A 23,819-nucleotide genomic window follows, 5' to 3' on the forward strand; every position below is an offset into this window, starting at 1 on the left:
ATTTAAGTCAGTCATCCTATGGCATTCCCTGTGACAATCAGTTCTATTCTGGAATTTGTTTGGGGAGACTGCATTGTAGACCCCACCCAGTAAATAGAGCCGTTGACACTTCAAATCCCTTCAGTTGCACACTCTTCAAAATGGTCAAACATTGTTTAAAATAGAGCCAATGTTTTTAAAATAAACACGATAAAACAGTATCTTGTAGGCACACACAGAGCTCTATCAGTAATGCAGAGCAATGTTTTGAACATCTCAATGTTTTTTTTACACCAGTAAATTTTGTTTATCCACTTTTTTCTTCTTTTTTTTTCTTTTTTTTATACACAAGAACAAGGTGTCTAAACTCTCGGGCGCACACACAGTTCCAACATTAAGTGTAAAGCTGTCTGTTCTCGTCTTTGTTGCTATGTGCTGGGTGGCTAAAGATAAGTCACACCATCTAGCCTTGAAGACAACAGCAGCATTATTTACATAATTTACAATTACATCCCTTGAGGCCATTTTCAGATACTCATCCATGTACAGTACCAGTCAAACATTTGGACATACCTACTCATTCAAGGGTTTTTCTTTATTTGTACTAATTTCTACATTGTAGAATAATAATGAAGACATCAACACTATGAAATAACACATATGGAATCATGCAGTAACCCAAAAAGTGTTTAATTAAAATCTAAACAGTCTTGAAGGAGTAACCACATATATGCAGAGCACTTGTTGGCTGCTTTTCCTTCACTTTGTTGTCCAACTCATCCCAAACCATCTCAATTGGGTTGAGGTTGGGTGATTGTGGAGGCCAGATCATCTGATGCAGCACTGTCCATCAACTCTCCTTGGTCAAAAACCCTTACACAGCCTGGAGGTGTGTTTTGGGTCATTGTCCTGTTGAAAAACAAATGATAGTCCCACTAAGCGCAAACCAGATGGCATGGCTTATCACCGCAGAATGCTGTGGTAGCCATGCTGGTTAAGTGTGCCTTGAATTCTAAATAAATCACTAAAAGTGTCATCAGCAAAGCACCCCAACACCATCACACCACCTCCATGTTTCACAGCAGGAACCACACATGCGGAGATCATCCGTTCACCTACTCTGCGTCTCACAAAGACACAGCGGTTAGAACAAAAAATCTCAAATTTGGACTCATAAGACCAAAGGACAGATTTCCACCTGTCTAAGGTCCATTGCTCGTGTTTCTTGGCCCAAGCAAGTCTCTTCTTCTTCTTATTGGCCAAGCAAGTCTCTTCTTCTTCTTATTGGTGTCCTTTAGTAGTGGTTTCTTTGCAGCAATTCGACCATAGAAGCCTGATTCACATAGTCTCCTCTGAACAGTAGATGTTGATGTGTCTGTTACTTGAACTCTGAAGCATTTATTTGGGATACATTTTCGAGGCTGCTCACTCTCTAATGAACGCGTCCTCTGCAGCAGAGGTAACTCTGGGTCTTCCTTTCCTGTGGCGGTCCTCATAAGAGCCAGTTTCATCATAGCGCTTGATGGTTTTCAACGTTCTTGACCTTAATTTTTTAGTTTGAATATAATTAAATAAAAAGTAAAAAGTGCCCTTCTCTTATCTACATTGAAATAATTTAATTTCAGTAGTCCTCTAAGAAAAGAAAAAAATCAATTTCGCATAGCTCATTAGTACACCCTTGTGGTTCAATATATATGTATAAGTTGTAGGTAACTGGGATACAACAATGAATAATGTGGATCAAATATATACCATCAAAGGATACCATACAACTTACAACAATGAACACCTTGTGAAATGGCAATCATGCGAATGAAATACTGAATTCTGCTCTGTGGAATATAGAGGTGGTTGCTGTGTGGGTGTCACTTGTTCTCAACAGGCTCAGAAGGGGGACTTAAAGAGGGAGACTGCAAAGTCCAGGCAATGCTGCTCTCTTTGTTCTGAGTGTATGCAGTGCTAGTGTTTTTCGTTAATCTTTGTATCTCACATATGTGCTCAGTATGATAGAGCAAGATGACTTTCTTAGCAGATCATGGCAACAACAGTGGCTGTAGATGATGTAATGAAAAGTTGGAGGGTGGTTGGTAATGGAGGACATCAGGTGAATACATGTCTGGGTGTTGGCCAGAACCCTTAGCTCCTGGAGAACAGGAGCAGAGTTAAAGGGAACAGGGTAGGAGACAGACACTTAAACAAGCAAACACACAGGTTACACTTTACTGTGAAAAAAATTGATGGATTAGTGCAGTGTTATAAATGGGAGATATGTACTTAACTTCTTTGGGATAGGGGGCAGCATTTTCACTTTTGGATGAATAGCGTGCCCAGAGTGAACTGCCTCCTACTCAGTCCCAGAAGCTAATATATGCATATTAGTATTGGATAGAAAACACTCTGAAGTTTCTAAAACTGTTTGAATGATGTCTGTGAGTATAACAGAACTCATATGGCAAATCCAAACAGGAAGTGGGAATTCTGAGGTTTGTAGTTTATGAACTCGGCCTCTCGAATTCACAGTGGGATATGGGTTATGTTGCACTTCCTAAGGCTTCCACTAGATTTCAACCGTCTTAAGAACGTTGTTTCAGGCTTCTCATGTGAAGGGGGGCTGGATGAGAGCTGTTTGACTAAGGGGTCTGGCATCAGCCTCGTTCTCAGTCACGTGCATTTCACATGAGGTATCTCTCGTTCCATTGCTTTTCTACAGACAATGGAATTCTCCGGTTGGAACATTATTGAACGTTTATGATAAAAACATCCTAAAGATTGATTCTATACTTAGTTTGACAAGTTTCTTCGACCTGTAAAATAATCTTTTGAACTTTTCGTCTGACTGGACCTGAACGCCCTTTTGGATTTGTTTACCAAACGCCCTAACAAAAGAAGCTATTTTGACATAAATGGACTTAAATTATGGACATTATCGAACAAAACAAACATATATTGTGGAACTGCGATTCCTGGGAGTGCATTCTGATGAAGATCATCAAAGGTAAGTGAATATTTATAATGCTATTTATGACTAATGCTGACTGCGCAACATGGCGGATATTTCTTGGCTGGTTTGGGCTCTAGAGCACCGTTCTCAGATTAAGCTTTTTCCGTAAAGTTTTTTTAAAAATCTGACACCGTGGTTGCATTAAGGAGAAGTGTATCTAAAGTTCCATACATAACACTTTAATTTTCATCAACATTTATAATGAGTATTTCTGTGAATTCATGTGGCTCTCTGCAAAATCATAGCATGTTTTTGAACTACTGAACATAACACACCAATGTAAAATGAGATTTTTGGATATAAATATGCACTTTATCGAACAAAACCTACATGTATTGTGTAACATGAAGTCCTATGAGTGTCATCTGATGAAGATCATCAAAGGTTAGTGATTAATTTGATCTCTGTGCTTTTTGTGACTCCTCTCTTTGGCCGGGAAAAATGGCAGGGTTTTTCTGTGACTTGGTGGTGACCTAACATAATCGTTTGTGGAGCTTTCGCTGTAAAGCATTTTTGAAATCAGACACCGTGGCTGGCTGGATTAACGAGAATTTTATCTTTAAAATGGTGCCTAATACTTGTATGTTTGAGAAATTTGATTTATGAGATTTCTGTTAATTTGTATTTGGCGCCCTGCAATTTCATTGGCTGTTGGCGAGCGGTTCTGAACCCCAGTCCTAGACAGGTTTAAATACTTTGCCTTTTGGGCTTCACTGAAGTGTAGTGCTTCCAGTGGTCGACCGTCCAACTTATCCAACTGTAGAAGATCGTTGGCTTCCACCGAGATAACCCTAGGAAGAGAAAAAAAAATATCAGTGTTAGGGAAACTTAAACTAGCTTCAGGTTATTTTGTGTGCAAATGCAAGTAGTTATTGAGATTTTTTTATATTCACTTTAACAGATGGTGACCCCAGCTAGTAGCAAAAGAGCAGCGAGGTTTCCCAGGTCTCCCCTTCCCTTTGTCCTTCTTCCAAACAAAGTAATTCTCCTGGATGTCGTAGCACTTGGTCCCCTTCCTGATTCTGCTCCGGTAGCTCTCCTTCTGTTTCTCCTGCGCCTTGTCCATGTTCAGTCTCACCTTGATTGATGACAGGAATACATGCAATTTATATTTCATATTACAAATACATTTTTTACATATCTCTTGGAGGGCAAGAAAATAAATTAACAGCTGACTATCATTTTTACCTGGTCAAAAATCTCCACATCCTTCTCAGTCTGTGCCTGAAGGTAGTCCTCGAAGGTGTTCTGATCTTGTTCGACAACTTCCACATCAGGTGGAGTTTCAGTGATCTAAAAGTCCGTACAAAATAGCAATAGTCAAACAACACTAAGTCGATCACAAATTGATAAGACTACAGTATATGCAATAATTGTATATACAATTGCGTTGTTTGCCTCATTCAACAGCTGCGGCTCCCGCCCGTACTCGGCCTAGATGCTGCTGTTGTGTGCAAAACGAATTACCTTCAGGTTGTTCTCCCACCCTTCCTGGTACCTACCAATCAAGGAACTTGCCCATGGCAAGAGGGTCTGGGTTGGTCCTTTCACCAAACCTGGAGGGGGTAGGAAAGTGTTATCTATTGACAAAGTAAGATATTGAAATATGTCTGATTTATGTACAATGGAAAAACAAATGGTAAAAAATAAATAAAATAAACCTTTTGGTGACAGAATATAACCTATAACATCCGTACCTTGTTCCAGCGTTAGAGAGATTACTTTATTCTTACATGTATTGTGTCATACATTATGCAGATTTTCATATTTGTAAGGACACACACACATTCTTTGATATTGCACTCTGCTGTGGTCAAATATAGAAACCATTACAACATTTTAATTGGGACACTTACCGATCATGTTGAGGGTTAGAGGCACAGATATTTTGAGGCACAGATATGGGGAAGGGTACCAAAAAATGTCTGCATCATTGAAGGTCCCTAAGAACAGTTGCCTCCATCATTCTTAAATGGAAGACGTTTGAAACCACCAAGACTCTTCCCAGAGCTGGCCGCCCGGCCAAACAAAGTTCGTCACAAACATTTTTTACCACAGCCTCAAATATCGTAAACCCTGCCTGTTTGTACAATTTTGCCTTTTAAAGTCTGATTTTAAACTTAACCCTTAACCTTAACCACACGGTTATTAACATTATGCTTAACCCGACTAAACTTAAGTTAAGACCAAAAAGCACATTTTTACGATATACACAATTATGAAGTTGTGGTAACTAGTGGAAATCCTTAATTTGGCTTCAATGCGCTGATGAGTCTTTACATAGGAATTAATGGTATCACCAGATCGATGGCTTTTTCCATTCATATATACAGTCATTGGTTTCAATGCTTACATTTTCTTGGAAATGCTTTATCCTAGTTGTAGATGCAGGTTGGGCCTACCTTTTTTTCTAAATCTCGTTTGTCCTCTGTGACCACCTAGCCAGTTCTTTCATTTTCCAGTAGTTTCCTTTTATTCTCTCCAACAAGTAGCAGTTTAGCCATAGTATTATGCTCATCACATCAGGAAGTACGAACCGGTTTTGCACATTTTACTTATTTTAATCAGACGCACAAAAAAGACAATGTTTCGATCCAAGTTGGATCCTCGTCAGGTTTCGAGTTGTATTTTCGTCAGGACGAGATGTCTTCTTTGTGCGTCTGATTAAATCACCATACCAGAGTTGCAGACATATTACTTTTTTATTTAAAATGTTCATCTATCCTGCACCTGATAAATTGGATGTGCATATTTTTCATTTTTTCCTGTTATTCGCTCAGCACTAAGATGTATACAATAGACAAGATTGATAATGTTGGCCTAAATTCTCACTAAGAAGCATTCTGCCGAATTGCATGTTTTTTAGGGAGGCAGACTGAGTTCTTGAGAAGATGAGGAAGGATCATATCAGAGAGAGCTGTTTAATACATTATACCTCTCTTTGTTGGCACATGCTGTCGGCTGGCTAGCCCGTGAATGGCCGCCTACCAGCTGTTACTCTCTCAATGGGGGTCATTCAGGCTCATTGTTTTCTATTGACCCATGGGCTTGCATTTCTCCACATGAGCCGAGGCACATTAAGGATTGTAGGAAGATGGCGAATAGGAACAGCCCATGGACACCACTGACTCCAGGCACAGCCTTTTATTTCCATACAGTGGGGGGGGGGGGGGTGTAACCAACAGTTGTTTTGTATTGCCTTCAGGCACAATTTAAATAATCGATCTGTTGCTTTCTCCACCAACAATCTATTTTGCCTGTCCTTTAACTTTTTCCATTAGCGCCGGCCTGTCGGCTAATCAGCCGGTTACAGACTCAGTTTCAGCCAGGCTACTTTTTCCACTTCATCTTAACTAGGCTATTTTTCAATTTGCTAGTCCGTCGAGCCCTTTCCCACTAGAATGAACAATGTGCATATTACAGTGATCTATTGATAGTATAGGTGCCTGTCACTCACAAAGCAATTGATGACAGGGAAATTCAGTCTGCTGTCAGTCCCGCTTTCCGGTGTGCGCAATGGTTGGTTGCGGTCAAATTTCGTTACACAGAGGGAGAGTGCATGATGCTTTTGAATTTGCACGTCCCATGTAATGTAAGTGGTAACAATGAGTCAAAATCCACTTAGCCTAATTATTGTTTTCTGGAAGATGTATTTATTTTCTTTCGCGTGTTTCACATAGCCAACCACGTGGAGTTGTGGCGCATAGGCTATTTACTGTGCCTTGATTGACAACTGAACAGCAAGTGTTGGCTAGTTTATAAAAGGTGTTGAACTGATGGAATAAAGTCTATCTTCTACATCCTTTTGCCATTCTAAAATTATGCAACGTGGATATATGTCCATGGTATTGCATTGTTACCAATGGTTTCCTTTCCTAGGATGTCAGGGCTTGGCAGACAGTGACGCTAAATTGTGTGACGCTAAATTGTGTGTCAGTCAGTGTAGCCTACCATTTCAGATGGAACATGTTAGCCATCCTGATCAGCTTACCGGGTGTTTTTTATTTGCTTAAATAACTGAACACAACAGGTGCTTATTAGAGACAGGCTTCTATCTCCCTGACCACACATCACTGAGGTGAGAGCCTTTAATTTGCCTCACTAATTTGCATAGGCTACTGGTAGGCTTAGGCTTTTTGTCGATTTGCTGCAGATAAATTCTAAAAACATTTTCTGAAGATGGTGAATCATCATAGGTAGTGGAGAGCCTCATTCTGGTCCAAATATCAGAATTAGGGCCCTTACGGAATCCAGGCATTAAAACGGAATTCAACAATATAAAATGTTTTATTGATCTTAGTAGGGAATCAACTAACTGTATTGAAAATTTATTAATTTGCCCAAGTTTATCATAAGACGAACAGAATATATTATTGATTCGTATTTCCTGCAACTTTCTGAAGAGGCAACAACTATGCCCCTGTCTGTGTGGTGCACGTCTACCACTTTGTATAGCCGTTAGTGATGCTAATGTAAACAGTTTCATTTAATTTGTCATATCGCAATCATGTGGTTAATCAAAATTATATCAATTAAATAAAAATGATACAAACCTAAAAAGCTACTCATGTTGCCATAATCAACTATATAAAAATAACCTACATAAAGCCAACAAATAAAAACATTGGATCCAGCCCAAAGCTTGTGCTGGAGAACTTGCAACATTGTATGAAACATTCTGGGCTCTGCAGTTTCCTGCACCAGTGAGCTCGGGACAGACACAACTATAGGCTATTTGCGCAAGGGATAAGAAGCGGCAGTGCTTGACTTGGGCAGGAGCTCACCAGAGCTGAGTACCAGCACTTCAAATGTTCTTCTGCGCTCTAAACAAAAGACAATGACTAAATTGACAACTTGTAAATGGAATGAAATTAACCAAAACTTGTTTCTCACAAGTGTAGCATAGGTTGTGCACTTTGCTAAAAGTGTGTCCACTCCGACAATGAACGGGAAGGCTGGAATAATATTGATGCTGGTGCTTAAAGTTAGTGAGGGATATATGAGTCTCCAGCTTCAGTGATTTTTGCAATTCGTTCCAGTCATTGGCAGCAGAGAACTGGAAGGAAAGGTGACCAAAGGCGGAATTTCTTTTTAGGGGTGACCAGTGAAATATACCTGCTGAAGCGTGTGCTACGAGTGGGTGCTGCTATGGTGACCAGTGAGCTGAGGTAAGGCGGGGCATTACCTAGGAAAGACTTATAGATGACCTGGAGCCAGTGGGTTTGGCGACGAATATGAAGCGAGGGCCAGCCAACGAGAGCGTACAGGTCGCAGTGGTGGGTAGTATATGGGACTTTGGTGACAAAACGGATGGCACTGTGATAGACTGCATCCAATTTGCTGAGTAGAGTGTTGGAGGCTATTTTGTAAATGACATCGCCGAAGTCGAGGATCGGCGGGATAGTCAGTTTCACGAGAGCATGAGTGAAGGATGCTTTTTTGCGAAATAGGAAGCCAATTCTAGATTTATTTTTGGATTGGAGATGCTTAATGTTAGTCTGGAAGGGGTTTACAGTCTAACCAGACACCTAGGTATTTGTAGTTGTCCACATATTCTAAATTAGAACTGTCCAGAGTAGTCATGCTGGACGGGCGGGCAGGTGCGGGCAGTGATCGATTACAGAAGGTGAGTTGTATGGCATTGAAGCCCGTCTGGAGGTTAGTTAACAGTGTCCAAAGAAGGGCCAGAAGTATACAGAATGGTGTCGTCTGCGTAGAGGTGGTAACAAGTAACAAACATTGTAGATTAGGAATTACGGGTTAATGTGCTGGGACAGGCGCAAATTGATATACACTATTGATATACTGGGGAATTGATATACACTAACAATCAAACTCAAACAAACACAATGACGTTATGAAACAATGAATGTGCACAAATTGGCGGGAGAGAAGTGCATTGTGCATCTGGATGCATGGTCATTCTGACGTCTGTATTGGCCATGCAGCATTTACGGTGATATGGCCTCAGCAGAAGTCAGGGCAATTCATTTGCCTAGTTAAATGAAGGTTAAAAAATAAAACATTTGCATTTCACGGAGCAGTGCAGAGCTGTTGTCAGGAAGTGAGATTGTGTTCATACAGGATGTACCGCCTCCGCCTACCGTCAACCAATCATGTCAATGCGGAGCTATACAGAACCCTGCAGTACAGAGCTCAATTTTGCCTCTGCATGTCTCGAGGCTCTGCAATTGCGTAACTCTAATATTTATAATATGCATGTCAATCTCTCCTGGCTCAAAGCTATCTGTTTGAACTACTGCCTCAAAGTGGAAGAGAGATTGACTTCATCAATAGTTGTATTTCTGAGAGGCATTGACATGTTGAATACACTGAGCTGTCTGTTTGAACTACTGGCGCACAGCTCAGACACCGATGCATACCCGATGCATACCGATGCATCTACACAGTCCCCAAGTCCAGAACAGACTATGGGAGGCGCACAGTACTACATAGATCATGACTACATGGAACTCTATTCCACATCAAGTAACTGATGCAAGCAGTAAAATTTGATTTAAAAAACAATACAAATACACCTTATGGAAAAGCGGGGACTGTGAAGCAACACAAACAGGCACTTAAACACACACGATAACATACGCACTATACACACGTACACATGCTTTTTGTATTGTAGATATGTGGTGGAGTATGGGACTGAGGGCACACAGCGTGTTGTGAATGTATTGTGATGTTTTTAAATGGTGTAATCTGCCTTAATTTTGCTGGACCCCAGGAAGAGTAGCTGCTGCCTTGGCATGAAAATGTTCAAACGTTACCTAACCTAGCATCATTGCGAATGTTAGCGAGCTAGGTGGCTAGCAAGTACTGACTGCTATTTTCAACATTTAACATAGCTAGCTAGACACAAACAGAACAATGCATAAAATGATCTGCATAAAAAGGCAACCAAGCAAGGTCTATTGGCTAACCCTTTGGTCTTTTTGAACTAACTAACGTTAGCTAGCTAGCAAGCTAACGTTAACAACATTCACTGCCCAGAGACTGTTTCAACAAACAAAGCAAACACTTTTTACCTTAGATAATTCTTAACTTAACATAATAGCTAGTTAGTAGTGATGTTACGTTTGATACCGGAGCTCCGAGTCATGCATTAAAATCGTTAAGCATCTAACTTCTAAGTCGTGGGCCTTCTTCTTCATGTGTCATATTGCTATCTGTCGCAGGTCGAAGTGCGAATTGCACATTTTGGTCACCCCAAAAAAACAGAATAGGGAATGGGGAAAAACTTATTGAATTGCACCACCATCTAACCCACCACCCCATCCCACTACTTGGCCCTAAACGATCCTACACCTATTTTTACTATTTTCTACATTGTAGAATAATAGTGAAGACATCCTAACTATGAAATAATTCATGGAATTATTTAGTAACCAAAAAGTGTTAAACAAATCAAAATGTAATATAGATTCTTCAAATAGCCACCCTTTGCCTTGATGATAGCTTTGCATACTCTTAGCATTCTCTCAACCAGCTTCATGAGGTAGTCACCTGGAATGCATTTTAATTAACAGGTGTGCCTTAAAGTTATTTGTGGAAATTCTTTCCTTCTTAATGTGTTTGAGCCAATCAGTTGTGTTGTGACAAAGTCCATAAATACTTTAAGACAAGGTCAGTCAATCCATGAAAATGTCAAGAACTTTGAAAGTTTCTTCAAGTGCAGTCGCAAAAACCATCAAGCACTATGACAACTGTCTCTCATGAGGACCGCCACAGGAATGGGAGACCTTGAGTTACCTCTGCTGCAGAGGATAAGTTCTTTCGCGTTATATTCATCTCAGATTGCAGCCCAAATAAATATTTCAGAGTTCAAGTAACAGACGCATCTCAACATCAACTGTTCAGACCAGGCCTTCAAGGTCGAATTTCTGCAAGAGTACACCAATATGAGGAAGAGACTTGCTTGTGCCAGGAAACATAAGCAATGGATATTAGACTGGTGGAAATCTGTCCAAATTGAGATTTTTGGTTCCATCCTCTGTGTCTTTGTGAGACGTGGAGTAGGTGAAAGGATGATATCTGCATGTGTGGTTCCCACCGTGAAGCATGGAGGAGGTGGTGTTATGGTGTGGGCGTGCTTTGCTGGTGACACTGATTTATTTAGAATTCAAGGCACACTTAACCAGCATGGCTACCACAGCATTCTGCAGCGATACGCAATCCCATCTTTTTTTGCGTTTAGTCCCACTATCATTTGTTTTTCAGGACAATGACAGTGACCCAAAACACACCTCCAGGCTGTTTAAGGGCTATTTGACCAAGGAGAGTAATGGAGTGCTGCATCAGATGACCTGACCTCCACAATCACCCAACCTCAACCCAATTGAGATGGTTTGGGATGAGTTGGACCGCAGAATGAAGGAAAAGCAGCCAACAGGTGCTCAGCATATGTGGGAACTCCTTCAAGACTGTTGGAAAAGCATTCCTCATGAAGCTAGTTGAAAGAAAGCTTTGCACACTCTTGGCAATCATCAAGGCAAAGGGTGGCTACTTTGAAGAATCTCATATAAAATATATTTTGATTTGTTTAACACTTTGGTTATTACATAATTCCTTATGTTTCATAGTTTTGATGTCTTCCCTATTATTTTTACAATATAGTAAATATAAAGAAACACCCTGGATTGAGTAGGTGTGTCCAAATGTTTGACTGGTACTGTATTTACAAACAAATATATATGGGGAATTGGAAATGATGCAGACAATTACATTGATGGAAGCTACACTCTATATGCAATATTAAAGCTGATCTACTGCCTAAACATAAAAAAAAAAATCACCAACACCTACTCTAACAACAAAAATAAAACTATGTATTAAAGTAGTGGCAGACCCTTGGCTGTGACCCCACTCTGCAATGTGGGATATGCAAAAAAACACCTTTAAATACGGTAACTAACAAATGTCTAGAGCATAGCGTAACTGTCTTACCCTATCATAACTGTCTTACCCTACCCATAACCCTATCATAACCCAAAATATAAGGTTTCATTACTCTGTTGTTTTCAACAGGAACATAAACCATGCTTTAGGGCTGACCCCATTTAGTCGACTGGTCGATTGTTTGGTCAACCGAGATTCTTTTTTGTCGACCAGTGGCAAATAGATTTTTTCCCCATGGCACACGAGGCACCTGTCTTTGCGCCTGTCTCAGTGGAATAATCCATTAAGACCGCGGAGATGCCACGGTCTAAGAAAAGTGTGGCTCAGCAGTACAAGGCACGACTCTCCAGATTGTGCGCTCCCGCTAATATTCATTGTTTCAAAACTTCTTTGTGTGTGCATGGTTTGCTGTGTATCAATTCCCCCTATGTCACCAGCAGTAGCCTACATTTTACTGTTAATTCCCTTAATTTCTAATCTGCAATGTTTATTTGGTTACTGTAAGTTCTGTTAACGCATTCAAAATATTATTATTACAGTCGTTTACAATCATTTTCGGCGTGGACATATTGAAGAAATCACAACCTATGCTACACTTGTGAGAAACAAGTTATTTTTTTATTTATTTTTTTACTTCATTTTTTACTTCACACAGTTTTGTCAATTTATTCATCAACTTTAGTTTGAAGTGATCCTGTCAATGTTGAGTAAGGACACACACCTGATTACAAATATAGAAGTAGGGCTAGTCTACCTGGCCTGCGTAACAAATGTAGGCTTATAAATGTGCCCATTTGGGGGATGTCTGATTTTAGTATTTCTGATTGTCTTAACTCACCACCACTAAGGAGATGTGGAGCTTTTCAGTCATGTTTTATTCACCTCAAACACCAAGTAAATAAAGTCTTTTTAGAATCAAAAGCATTTGAAAAGTGGATAACCACTTGGCAGGAAATGAAGGGAGAAATGTAATGTTCTTATCCAGTGGAAACGTCATAAAATACCGAGTTACCTCTTATCCCTTGCACAAATAGCCTACAGCTGTGTCTGTTTAAAGCTTACTGGTGTGGATAACTCTTGAGGGCCCAGAATATTTTATACAATGTTGCAAGTTTGCTAGTGAGTTTCGGCTGACACAGTTGATACAATGTTTCAACTTTGTTGCAGACAGGCCATGCATATGTAATGCAATGTGATTTATATTTTCTACCTGCAGGCTGCAATGTTATTTGTTGGCTTTATGTAGGCTGTTTTTACATAGTTGGCAATAAAAGTTACTCTCGATTTATATAATTTTAATTGAGAGAAAATCATTGTCTGTGTTTAGAGATACAAAGACTATTATAAATAAATTAAATAAATCTGTTCCATAAAAATTTGCGTGTAAAAATCACAACTGGCACGCAGATCAGTAGAAATGGCAAGATAAATTGGCGCTCCAAATGGATAAGGTTGCCGACTGCTGGTGTAGCCTATTACCTTTAACTTCGGGAGAATAATGGCAGATTCTGCGAAGGCCAGCAGCAGGAGGAGGGTCGGGAACAGTGATATACACTGCTCAAAAAAATAAAGGGAACACTTAAACAACACAATGTAACTCCAAGTCAATCACACTTCTGTGAAATCAAACTGTCCACTTAGGAAGCAACACTGATTGACAATAAATTTCACATGCTGTTGTGCAAATGGAATAGACAAAAGGTGGAAATTATAGGCAATTAGCAAGACACCCCCCAAAACAGGAGTGATTCTGCAGGTGGTGACCACAGACCACTTCTCAGTTCCTATGCTTCCTGGCTGATGTTTTGGTCACTTTTGAATGCTGGCGGTGCTCTCACTCTAGTGGTAGCATGAGACGGAGTCTACAACCCACACAAGTGGCTCAGGTAGTGCAGTTCATCCAGGATGGCACATCAATGCGAACTGTGGCAAAAAGGTTTGCTGTGTCTGTCAGCGTAGTGTCCAGAGCATGGAGGCCTTACCAGGAGACAGGCCAGTACATCAGGAGACGTGGAGGAGGCCGTAGGAGGGCAACAACCCAGCAGCAGGACCGGTACCTCCGCCTTAGTGCAAGGAGGTGCACTGCCAGAGCCCTGCAAAATGACCTCCATCAGGCCACAAATGTGCATGTGTCTGTTCAAACGGTCAGAAACAGACTCCATGAGGGTGGTATGAGGGCCCGACGTCCACAGGTGGGGGTTGTGCTTACAGCCCAACACCGTGCAGGACGTTTGGCATTTGCCAGAGAATACCAAGATTGTCAACATGCCAAACGAAGTATAGAATCAATATTTAGGATGTTTTTAACATAAATCTTCAATAATGTTCCAACCGGAGAATTCCTTTGTCTTCAGAAAAGCAATGGAACAGAGCTTGCTCTCACGTGAACGAGTGTCATGAGCTCAAGGCATTCTGCCAGACCTCTGATTCATTCCCCTCTCATTCGGCCCCACTTCACAGTAGAAGCATCAAACAAGGTTCTAAAGGCTGTTGACATCTAGTGGAAGCCTTAGGAAGTGCAACATGACCACATATACACTGTGTATTCAATAGGCCAAGAGTTGACAACCTACAAACCACAGAGTTCCCACTTCCTGGTTGGATTTCTCTCAGGTTTTCTCCTGCCATATGGGTTATGTTATACTCAGACATCATTCAAACAGTTTTAAAAACTTCAGAGTGTTTTCTATCCAACTCTACTAATAATATGCATATATTAGCAACTGGGACTGAGTAGCAGGCAGTTTACTCTGGGCACGCTTTTCATAACATAACAAGTTAACACAGGTGTGAGTGTTGACGAGGACAAGGCTGGAGATCACTCTGTCATGCTGATTGAGTTCAAATAACAGACTGGAAGCTTCAAAAGGAGGGTGGTGCTTGGAATCATTGTTCTTCCTCTGTCAACCATGGTTACCTGCAAGGAAACATGTGCCGTCATCATTGCTTTGCACAAAAAGGGAGTCACAGGCAAGGATATTGATGCCAGTAAGATTGCACCTAAATCAACCATTTATCGGATCATCAAGAACTTCAAGGAGAGCAGTTCAATTGTTGTGAAGACGGCTTCAGTGCGCCCAAGAAAGTTCAGCAAGTGCCAGGACCGTCTCTTAAAGCTGATTCAGCTGCGGGATCAGGGCACCACCAGTACAGAGCTTGCTCAGGAATGGCAGCAGGCAAGTGTGAGTGCATCTGCACGCACAGTGAGGCGAAGACTTTTGGAGGATGACCTGGTGTCAAGAAGGGCAGCAAAGAAGCCACTTCTCTCCAGGAAAAACATCAGGGACAGACTGATATTCTGTAAAAGGTACAGGGATTGGATTGCTGAGGACTGAGGTAAAGTAATTTTCTCTGAATCCCCTTTCCGATTGTTTGGGGCATCCGGAAAAAAGCTTGTCCGGAGAAGAAGAGGGGGCCATCAGTCCTGTCATGCCAACAGTAAAGCATCCTGAGACCATTTGTGTGTTGGGTTGCTTCTCAGCCAAGGGATTGGGCTCACTCACAATTTCGCCTAAGAACACAGCCATGAATAAAGAATGGTACCAACACATCCTCCGAGAGCAACTTCTCCCAACCATCCAGGAACAGTTTAGTGACGAACAATGCCTTTTTCAGCATGATGGAGCACCTTGCCATAAGGCAAAAGGGATAACTAAATGACTCGGGGAACAAAACATTGATATTTTGGGTCCATGGCCAGGAAACTCCCCAGACCTCAATCCCATTGAGAACTTGTGGTCAATCCTCAAGAGGCAGGTGGACAAACAAAAAAACACATTCTGACAAACTCCAAGCATGCAAGAATGAGCTGCCATCAGTCAGGATGTGGCCCAGAAGTTAATTGACAGCATGCCAAGGCGGATTGCAGAGGTCTTGAAAAAGAATGGTCAACACTGCAAATATTGACTCTTTGCATCAACTTCATGTAATTGTCAATAAAAGCCTTTGACACTTATGAAATGCTTGTAATTATACTTCAGTATTCCATAGTAACATCTGACAAAAATATCTAAAGACACTGAAGCAGCTAACTTTGGAAATTAATATTTGTCATTCTCAAAACTTTTGGCCACAACTGTACTTTTTGCCTTTTAGTTTCTCTAAATTCATTAAAGGTTTAATTAGGATTTGTACCACTGCCTTAAGGCATCCGCATGCTTCCCAGACAACAGTTCGGATGAGTTTGTGCATATATTTGGATATTTTGTGACGTTTTTGTTAATTCTTTACTTTGAGTTTTCCCGGCTGTTCGGGCAAACATGTTTTTTTCCCCTAGAGGCAAACCGAATTTCGGATCCGAAGTCTACGCCCCTTCGTCGGTGATAGGTCAACTGTAGGGATTCTTCCATAAAGTCTGTTGTATTCCAATGAGAGACGACTCATTTTCATGTACATTTTTTTCATTGACAAATACTACACCAAACAGATTTTACATCTTAGATTTAAAATTGCACGACTCTGCAAAAACGTTAAAAAAAAAGATATTTCTTGAGTTACTTTAATTATGACTATTTTTGACGAAGTGTATACTGGACATGGCATCTCAAAATGGACAAACAGTACTATTGTCGCTATCTTCTCGTTTTTCAAGTGAGGTCTTTTAAGGGAGTATGCGTGCACACTCGTTAGGCTAAGCCACAGCCGAACTGAAGCTTGCTGATGCCTTTACTTTGCCTTTGTCCCTGTAACAACAACTGACATCAATTTTCTCTTTTTTTTTAGACTGGGAGCATGCCATACGGATTGGGGTCCTGGACTGTGCTCATGAGAATAACTTTGACATCTGCAAGGAGTTTGGCATTCACTTCTACCCCACCTTCAGAGTATGTGCCAGCCAAGATTTGAATCATGTAGGCTACTAATAAGCCACTTGTTTTACAGTTCTGCCGCTTGTTCTTTTCTCCCTCAGTACTTTAAAGCACGTGGCCCCACATTTGATGTTGGAAAAACATACAGAGGTAAGATTTTGGTACTTGTAGATGCATTTGGGGATTGTTTTTGGAACAAAATAAGTAGTTTTGATTTGTATGCACTTAAATGTTCACAATATAGTTTTTTTCTGACAAGGCTTTGCAGTTTGTAAATTTGGTTCCATACTGCCAAATGTAGACAGACCCGTACCACCACTGCATTCTAGAATAATATGTCCATCTCAAGACAGTTGTTTTCGTATTCGACATTCTCCTCAAGTTGTTTCCATAAAGACCTACTCTTCGGGCTGGGATTTATGCCCTAGGAGTTACCCTCTGCAAGTACCAGGCTGCTCAGGCTTACCTTCCGGGACTTACAATAAAGCTGTGACCGGTCGGAATACAACGGGACTACTGAATAAGTTCAGGCTTTCTAGGTCCGTATACTATAAATCTTCCCAAGATTTATGAATGAGTGGTAACAGGTGTAGGATCTGTGCCAACCTTGTTTTTGGTACCAGCTCTTGTTTCACTGATTCGCAATCTCTAGTTTGACTGTAAATTGCTTTGAATCCTGCTTGCAGCGCCAACTGTTTAGTTCTAAATAAACAGAGTAAAAAACTCACGGATGCTTAATAAAGCTCAAACCAACTTTATTCACCCACTGGGTGCACAAGACAAAGAACATATTCACATAAGTCCTGGTATTTAACCCTTTCTCCTATGCGGAGTCTCCTCCTACACATCTGAAAAGCCAATACATCTGTTGCTAGACAGAACCTGAGTGATATCTGTTCTTCCTCACTTCATCTGACCTGACCTCTTCCCAAATTCCTTACTCCTCCCCATAAGATCCCTGATGTCCAACAATAACATATTCTGACAGAATGTAAATGTTCAACATTCCCCTCTCTCCCTCAGTGACATGAATGAGAATATTTCATATTTTAAAGTTAATAAGTCAGAACCCATCAGCGCAAACCAGATGGGATGGTGTATCGCTGCAGAATGCTGTGGTAGTCATGCTGGTTAAGTGTACCTTGACTTCTAAATAAATCACAGACATTGTCACCAGCAAAGCACCATCACACCTCTACCATGCTTCACGGTGGGAACCACACATGCAGAGGTCATCCGTTCACCTACTCTGCATCTCATAAAGACATGGCGGTTGGAATCTAAAATTTGGGCTCATTAGACCAAATTACAGATTTCTACCGGTCTAATGTCCATTGCTTGTGTTTCTTGGCCCAAGCAAGTCTCTTATTCTTATTGGTGTCCTTTAGTAGTGGTTTCTTTGCAGCAATTCGACCATGAAGGCCTGCTTCACATAGTCTCCTCTGAACAATTGATGGTGTGTCTGTTACTTGAACTCTGAAGCATTTATGTCGCCTGCAATTTCTGAGGCTGGTAACTTTAATAAACGTATCCTCTACAGCAGAGTTAATTATGGCTGGGATCCCGTTAACGGGATCGATAATGACAACAGCCAGTGAAACTGCAGGGCGCCAAATTCAAAACAACAGAAATCTCATAATTAAAATTCCTCGGACATACAAGTATTTTACACCATTTTAAAGATAAACTTGTTAATCCCACCACAGTGTCCGATTTCAAAAGGCTTCACGACGAAAGCACAACATATCATTATGTTAGGTCAGCACCTATTCACAGAAAAACACAGCCGTTTTTCCAGCCAAAGAGAGGATTCACAAAAGCAGAAATGGAGAAAATGAATCACTAACCTTTGATATTCTTCATCAGATGACACTCATAGGACTTCATGTTACACAATACATGTATGTTTTGTTCGATAAAGTTCATATTTATATCCAAAAATCTTAGTTTACATTGACGTGTTATGTTCAGTAATGTTTTGCCTCTAAAACATCCTGTGATTTTGCAGAGAGCCACATCAATTTACAGAAATACTCATAATTAACATTGATAAAAGATACAAGTATTATACATGGAACTTTAGATAAACCTCTCCTTAATGCAACCGCTGTGTCCGATTTCAAAAAAACTTTACAGAAAAAGCACACAATGCAATAATCTGAGTACAGCACTCAGAGACCAAACAAGCCATAAAGATATCCGCCATGTTGTGGAGTCTACAGATGTTAGAATAGCCTTATAAATATTCACTTACCTTTGATCTTCATCAGAATGCACTCCCAGGAATCCCAGTTCCACAAATGTTTGATTTGTTCCATAAAGTCCATTTATGTCCAAATACCGCCTTTTTGTTCGCGCGTTCAGTACACAATCCAAACTCACGACGCGCGGGCAGGTCCAGGCAAAAGTTCAGACAAAATTCCATTACAGTTCGTAGAAACATGTCAAACGCAGTATAGAATCAGTCTTTAGGATCTGGACCCTTACAAATCAGCCGGGCTCGATGATCTGGACCCTTTCTAAAACTATCTGCTGAAATTGTTGCCACCCCTATTACTAGCCTTTTCAACCTCTCTTTCGTGTCGTCTGAGATTCCCAAAGATAGGAAAGCAGCTGCGGTCATCCCCCTCTTCAAAGGGGGGGACACTCTTGACCTAAACAGCTACAGACCTATATCTATCCTACCCTGCCTTACTAAGGTCTTCGAAAGCCAAGTCAACAAACAGATTACCGACCATTTCGAATCCCACCATGCAATCTGGTTTCAGAGCTGGTCATGGGTGCACCTCAGCCACGCTCAAGGTCATAAACGATATCTTAACCGCCATCGATAAGAAACAATACTGTGCAGCCGTATTCATTGACCTGGCCAAGGCGTTTGACTCTGTCAATCACCACATCCTCATCGGCAGACTCGACAGCCTTGGTTTCTCTAATGATTGCCTCGCCTGGTTCACCAACTACTTCTCTGATCGAGTTCAGTGTGTCAAATCGGAGGGTCTGTTGTCCGGGCCTCTGGCAGTCTCTATGGGGGTGCCACAGGGTTCAATTCTTGGACCGACTCTCTTCTCTGTATACATCAATGATGTCTCTCTTGCTGCTGGTGAGTCTCTGATGCACCTCTACGCAGACGACACTATTCTGTATACTTCTGGCCCTTCTTTTGACACTGTGTTAACAACCCTCCAGGCGAGCTTCAACTCTCCGTGGCCTCCAATTGCTCTTAAATACAAGTAAAGCTAAATGCATGCTCTTCAACCGATCGCTGCCTGCACCTGCCCGCCTGTCCAACATCACTACTCTGGACGGCTCTGACTTAGAATATGTGGACAACTACAAATACCTAGGTGTCTGGTTAGACTGTAAACTCTCCTTCCAGACTCACATCAAACATCTCCAATCCAAAGTTGGAACGCAGGTCTAACTCTCTCACGTGAACACGTGTGGTCAGCTCATGGCACTCGGCCAGACTCCTGACTCAAAGAGCCCTCATTCCCCCCTCCTTCACAGAAGCATCAAACATGGTTCTAAAGACTGACATCTAGTGGAAGCCTTAGGAAGTGCAATATGACAAATATCCCACTGTATATTTGATAGGGAATGAGTTAAAAAATGACAAACCTCAGATTTCCCAATATCTGGTTGGATTTTTTCACATTTTTTTGCCTGCCATACGAGTTCTGTTATACTCACAGACATCATTCAAACCGTTTTAGAAACGTCAGCGTTTTCTTTTCTTTAAATTTTAACCCCCTTTCTCCCCAATTTTCGTGGTATCCAATCGCTAGTAATTACTATCTTGTCTCATCGCTACAACTCCCGTACGGGCTCGGGAGAGACGAAGGTCGAAAGCCATGCGTCCTCCGAGGCACAACCCAACCAAGCCGCACTGCTTCTTAACACAGCGCGCCTCCAACCCGGAAGCCAGCCACACCAATGTGTCGGAGGAAACACCGTGCACCTGGCCCCCTTGGTTAGCGCGCACTGCGCCCAGCCCGCCACAGGAGTCGCTGGAGCGCGATGAGACAAGGAAATCCCTACCGGCCAAACCCTCCCTAACCCGGACGACGCTAGCCCAATTGTGCGTCGCCCCACGGACCTCCCGGTCGCGGCCGGCTGCGACAGAGCCTGGGGGCGAACCCAGAGACTCTGGTGGTGCAGTTAGCACTGCGATGCAGTGCCCTAGACCACTGTGCCACCCGGGAGGCCAACGTCAGCGTTTTCTATCCAAATCTACTAATAATATGCATATCTTAGTTTCTGGGCCTGAGTAGCAGGCAGTTTCCTCTGGGTACCTTATTCATCCAAGCTACTCAATACTGCCCCCAGCCATAAGAAGTTTACTCTGGGTCTTCCTTTTCCTGTGGCGGTCCTCATGTGAGCCAGTTTCATCATAGCGCTTGATGGTTTTTGCAACTGCACTTGAAGAAACTTTCAAAGTTCTTGAAATTTCCCGGATTGACTGATCTTCATGTCTTAAAGTAATGATGGGCTGTCATTTCTCTTTTCTTATTTGAGCTGTTTTTGCCATAATATAGACTTGGTATTTTACCAAATAGGGCTATCTTCTGTATACCACCCGTACCTTGTTACACCACAACTGATCGACTCAAAAGCATTATGAAGGAAATGCATCCACAAATTAGCTTTTTAAGAAGGCACACCTGTTAATTGAATTGCATTCCAGGTGACTACCTCATGAAACTGGTTGAGAGAATGCCAAGAGTGTGCAAAGCTGTCATCAAGGCAAAGGGTGGCTACTTTGAAGAATCTCAAATATAAAAAATATTTTGAATTGTTAAAGCCTTTTCCTACTTGATTCCTCATGTTTTATTTCAAGGGGTTGATGTCTTCACTGTTACTCTACATTGTAGAAAATAGTAAAAATAAAGAAAAACCCTTGAATGCGTAGGTGTGTCCAAACCTTTGACTGCTACTGTACATAAAGAAAAATATTCTCACTTGTGTGACTCTCATAAAGGTAGCGTGTCTTTCGCACAGTACTTCTCATTTCCCACTCTGGGATAATGTGATGGGCTTTCACTGTTAAAGTAACTCTGTAGCCCTGGAGGTCCATCCATCTGTAGTAAGTGCAACACGGGGTGCATTGGCCGATTTTAATTGTCAACATCAGCTTTAGCTTGCTTATATAAACAACCTGTTTGCTGAAATGGGTGCAAGAGGGCGACTTTTGTAACGTGGCTCAAGCACTTTCGCGAGGTGCTGAAATCCCTTTTTTTTTCTCCACCGAGAATTGGCGCATAAACTTTTATTTTTATTTCACCTTTATTTAGCTAGGTAGGCTAGTTGAGAACAAGTTCTCATTTGCAACTGCGACCTGGCCAAGATAAAGCATAACAATTTGACACATACAACAACACAGAGTTAAACATGGAATAAACAAGACATACAGTCAATAATATAGTAGAAAAAAAGAAAACGAAAGTCTATATACAGTGAGTGCAAATGAGGTAAAATAAGGGAGTTAAGGCAATTAATAGGCCATGGTGGCGAAGTATTTACAATATAGCAATTAAACACTGGAATGGTAGATGTGCAGAAGATGAATGTGCAAGTAGAGATACTGGGGTGAAAAGGAGCAAGACAAATAAATACAGTATGGGGATGAGGTAGATAGGCTATATACAGGTGCAGTAAGCTGCTCAAAGCTAGTGAGGGAGATGTGAGTCTCCAGCTTCAGTGATTTTTGCAGTAGAGAACTGGAAGCAAAGGCGGAATGGAGCGCGTGCTATGAGTGGGTGCTGCTATGGTGACCAATGAGCAGAGAAGGCTGGGCTTTACCTAGCAGAAACTTGTAGATAACCTGTAGCCAGTGGGTTTGGCGACGAGTATGAAGCGAGGGCCAACCAACGAGAGCGTACAGGTCGCAGTGGTGGGTAGTGTATTGGGCTTTGTTGACAAAACGGATGGCACTGTGATAGACTAGATCCAGTTTGCTGAGTAGAGTGTTGGTGGTTATTTTATAGATGACATCGGCGAAGTCGAGGATCGTTAGGATGGTCAGTTTTACGAGGGTATGTTTGGCAGCATGAGTGAAGGATGCTTTGTTGCGATATAGGAAGCCGATTCTAGATTTAATTTTGGATTGGAGATACTTAATGTGAGTCTGGAAGGAGAGTTTACAGTCTAACCAGATACCTAGGTATTTGTAGTTGTCCACGCATTCTAAGTCCGAGCCGTCCAGAGTAGTGATGCTGGTGGGATTCAAAATGGTCGGTAATCTGTTTGTTAACTTGGCTTTTGAAGACCTTAGAAAGACAGGGTAAGATAGATTTAGGTATGTAGCAGTTTGGGTCTAGTGTCACCCCCTTTGAAGATGGGGATAACCGCAGCAGCTTTCCAATCTTTGGGAATCTCAGACGATACGAAAGAGGTTGAACAGGCTAGTAATAGGGGTTGCAACAATTTCGGGCAGATCATTTTAGAAAGAGAGGGTCCAGATTGTCTAGCCCGGCTGATTTGTAGGGGTTCAGATTTTGCAGCTCTTTCAGAACATCAGCTATTTGGGTGAAGGAGAAATGGTGGGGGCTCTGGCGGGTTGCTGTGGAGGGTGCCGGGCAGTTGACCCGGGGTAGGGGTAGCCAGGTGGAAAGCATAGCCAGCCGTAGAGAAATGCTTATTGAAATTCTAAATTATCGCGGATTTATCGGTGGTGACAGTGTTTCCTAGCCTCAGAGCAGTGGGCAGCTGGGAGGAGGTGCTCTTATTCTCCATGGACTTTACAGTGTCCCAGAACTTTTTTGAGTTAGAGCTACAGGATGCAAAAAAAAGCTGGCCTTAGCTTTCCTAACTGCCTGTGTATATTTGTTCCTAACTTCCCTGAAAAGTTGCATATCACGGGGGCTATTCGATGCTAATGCAGAACGCCACAGGATGTTTTTGTGCTGGTCAAGGGCAGACAGGTCTGGAGTTATCTTCTACTTAAACACAATCCCGGATCCGGGAGCACCCCCATCAGTAAAAAAGCTGACTAGCATAGCCTAGCATAGCGTCACAAGTAAATACTAGCATCTAAATATCATTAAATCACAAGTCCAAGACACCAGATGAAAGATACACATCTTGTGAATCCAGCCATCATTTCTGATTTTTAAAATGTT

At 41.6% G+C, this 23,819-nt stretch overlaps 1 protein-coding gene across 1 annotated transcript in view; it reads left to right on the forward strand.

Moving 5' to 3' along the window:
* The window catches only part of qsox2 (quiescin Q6 sulfhydryl oxidase 2), a 59,992-nt gene that overhangs the window by 3,212 nt on the left and 32,961 nt on the right, over positions 1 to 23,819 (forward strand). The window contains exons 2-3 of the mRNA XM_055920563.1: positions 16,613 to 16,713; positions 16,800 to 16,848. Coding sequence (XP_055776538.1) covers positions 16,613 to 16,713; positions 16,800 to 16,848 — 150 coding nt within the window. The remainder of the gene's footprint in view (positions 1 to 16,612; positions 16,714 to 16,799; positions 16,849 to 23,819) is intronic.

This window comes from Salvelinus fontinalis, chromosome 4, assembly GCF_029448725.1.
Source record: "Salvelinus fontinalis isolate EN_2023a chromosome 4, ASM2944872v1, whole genome shotgun sequence".
NCBI classification, from domain to species: Eukaryota; Metazoa; Chordata; class Actinopteri; order Salmoniformes; family Salmonidae; genus Salvelinus; species Salvelinus fontinalis.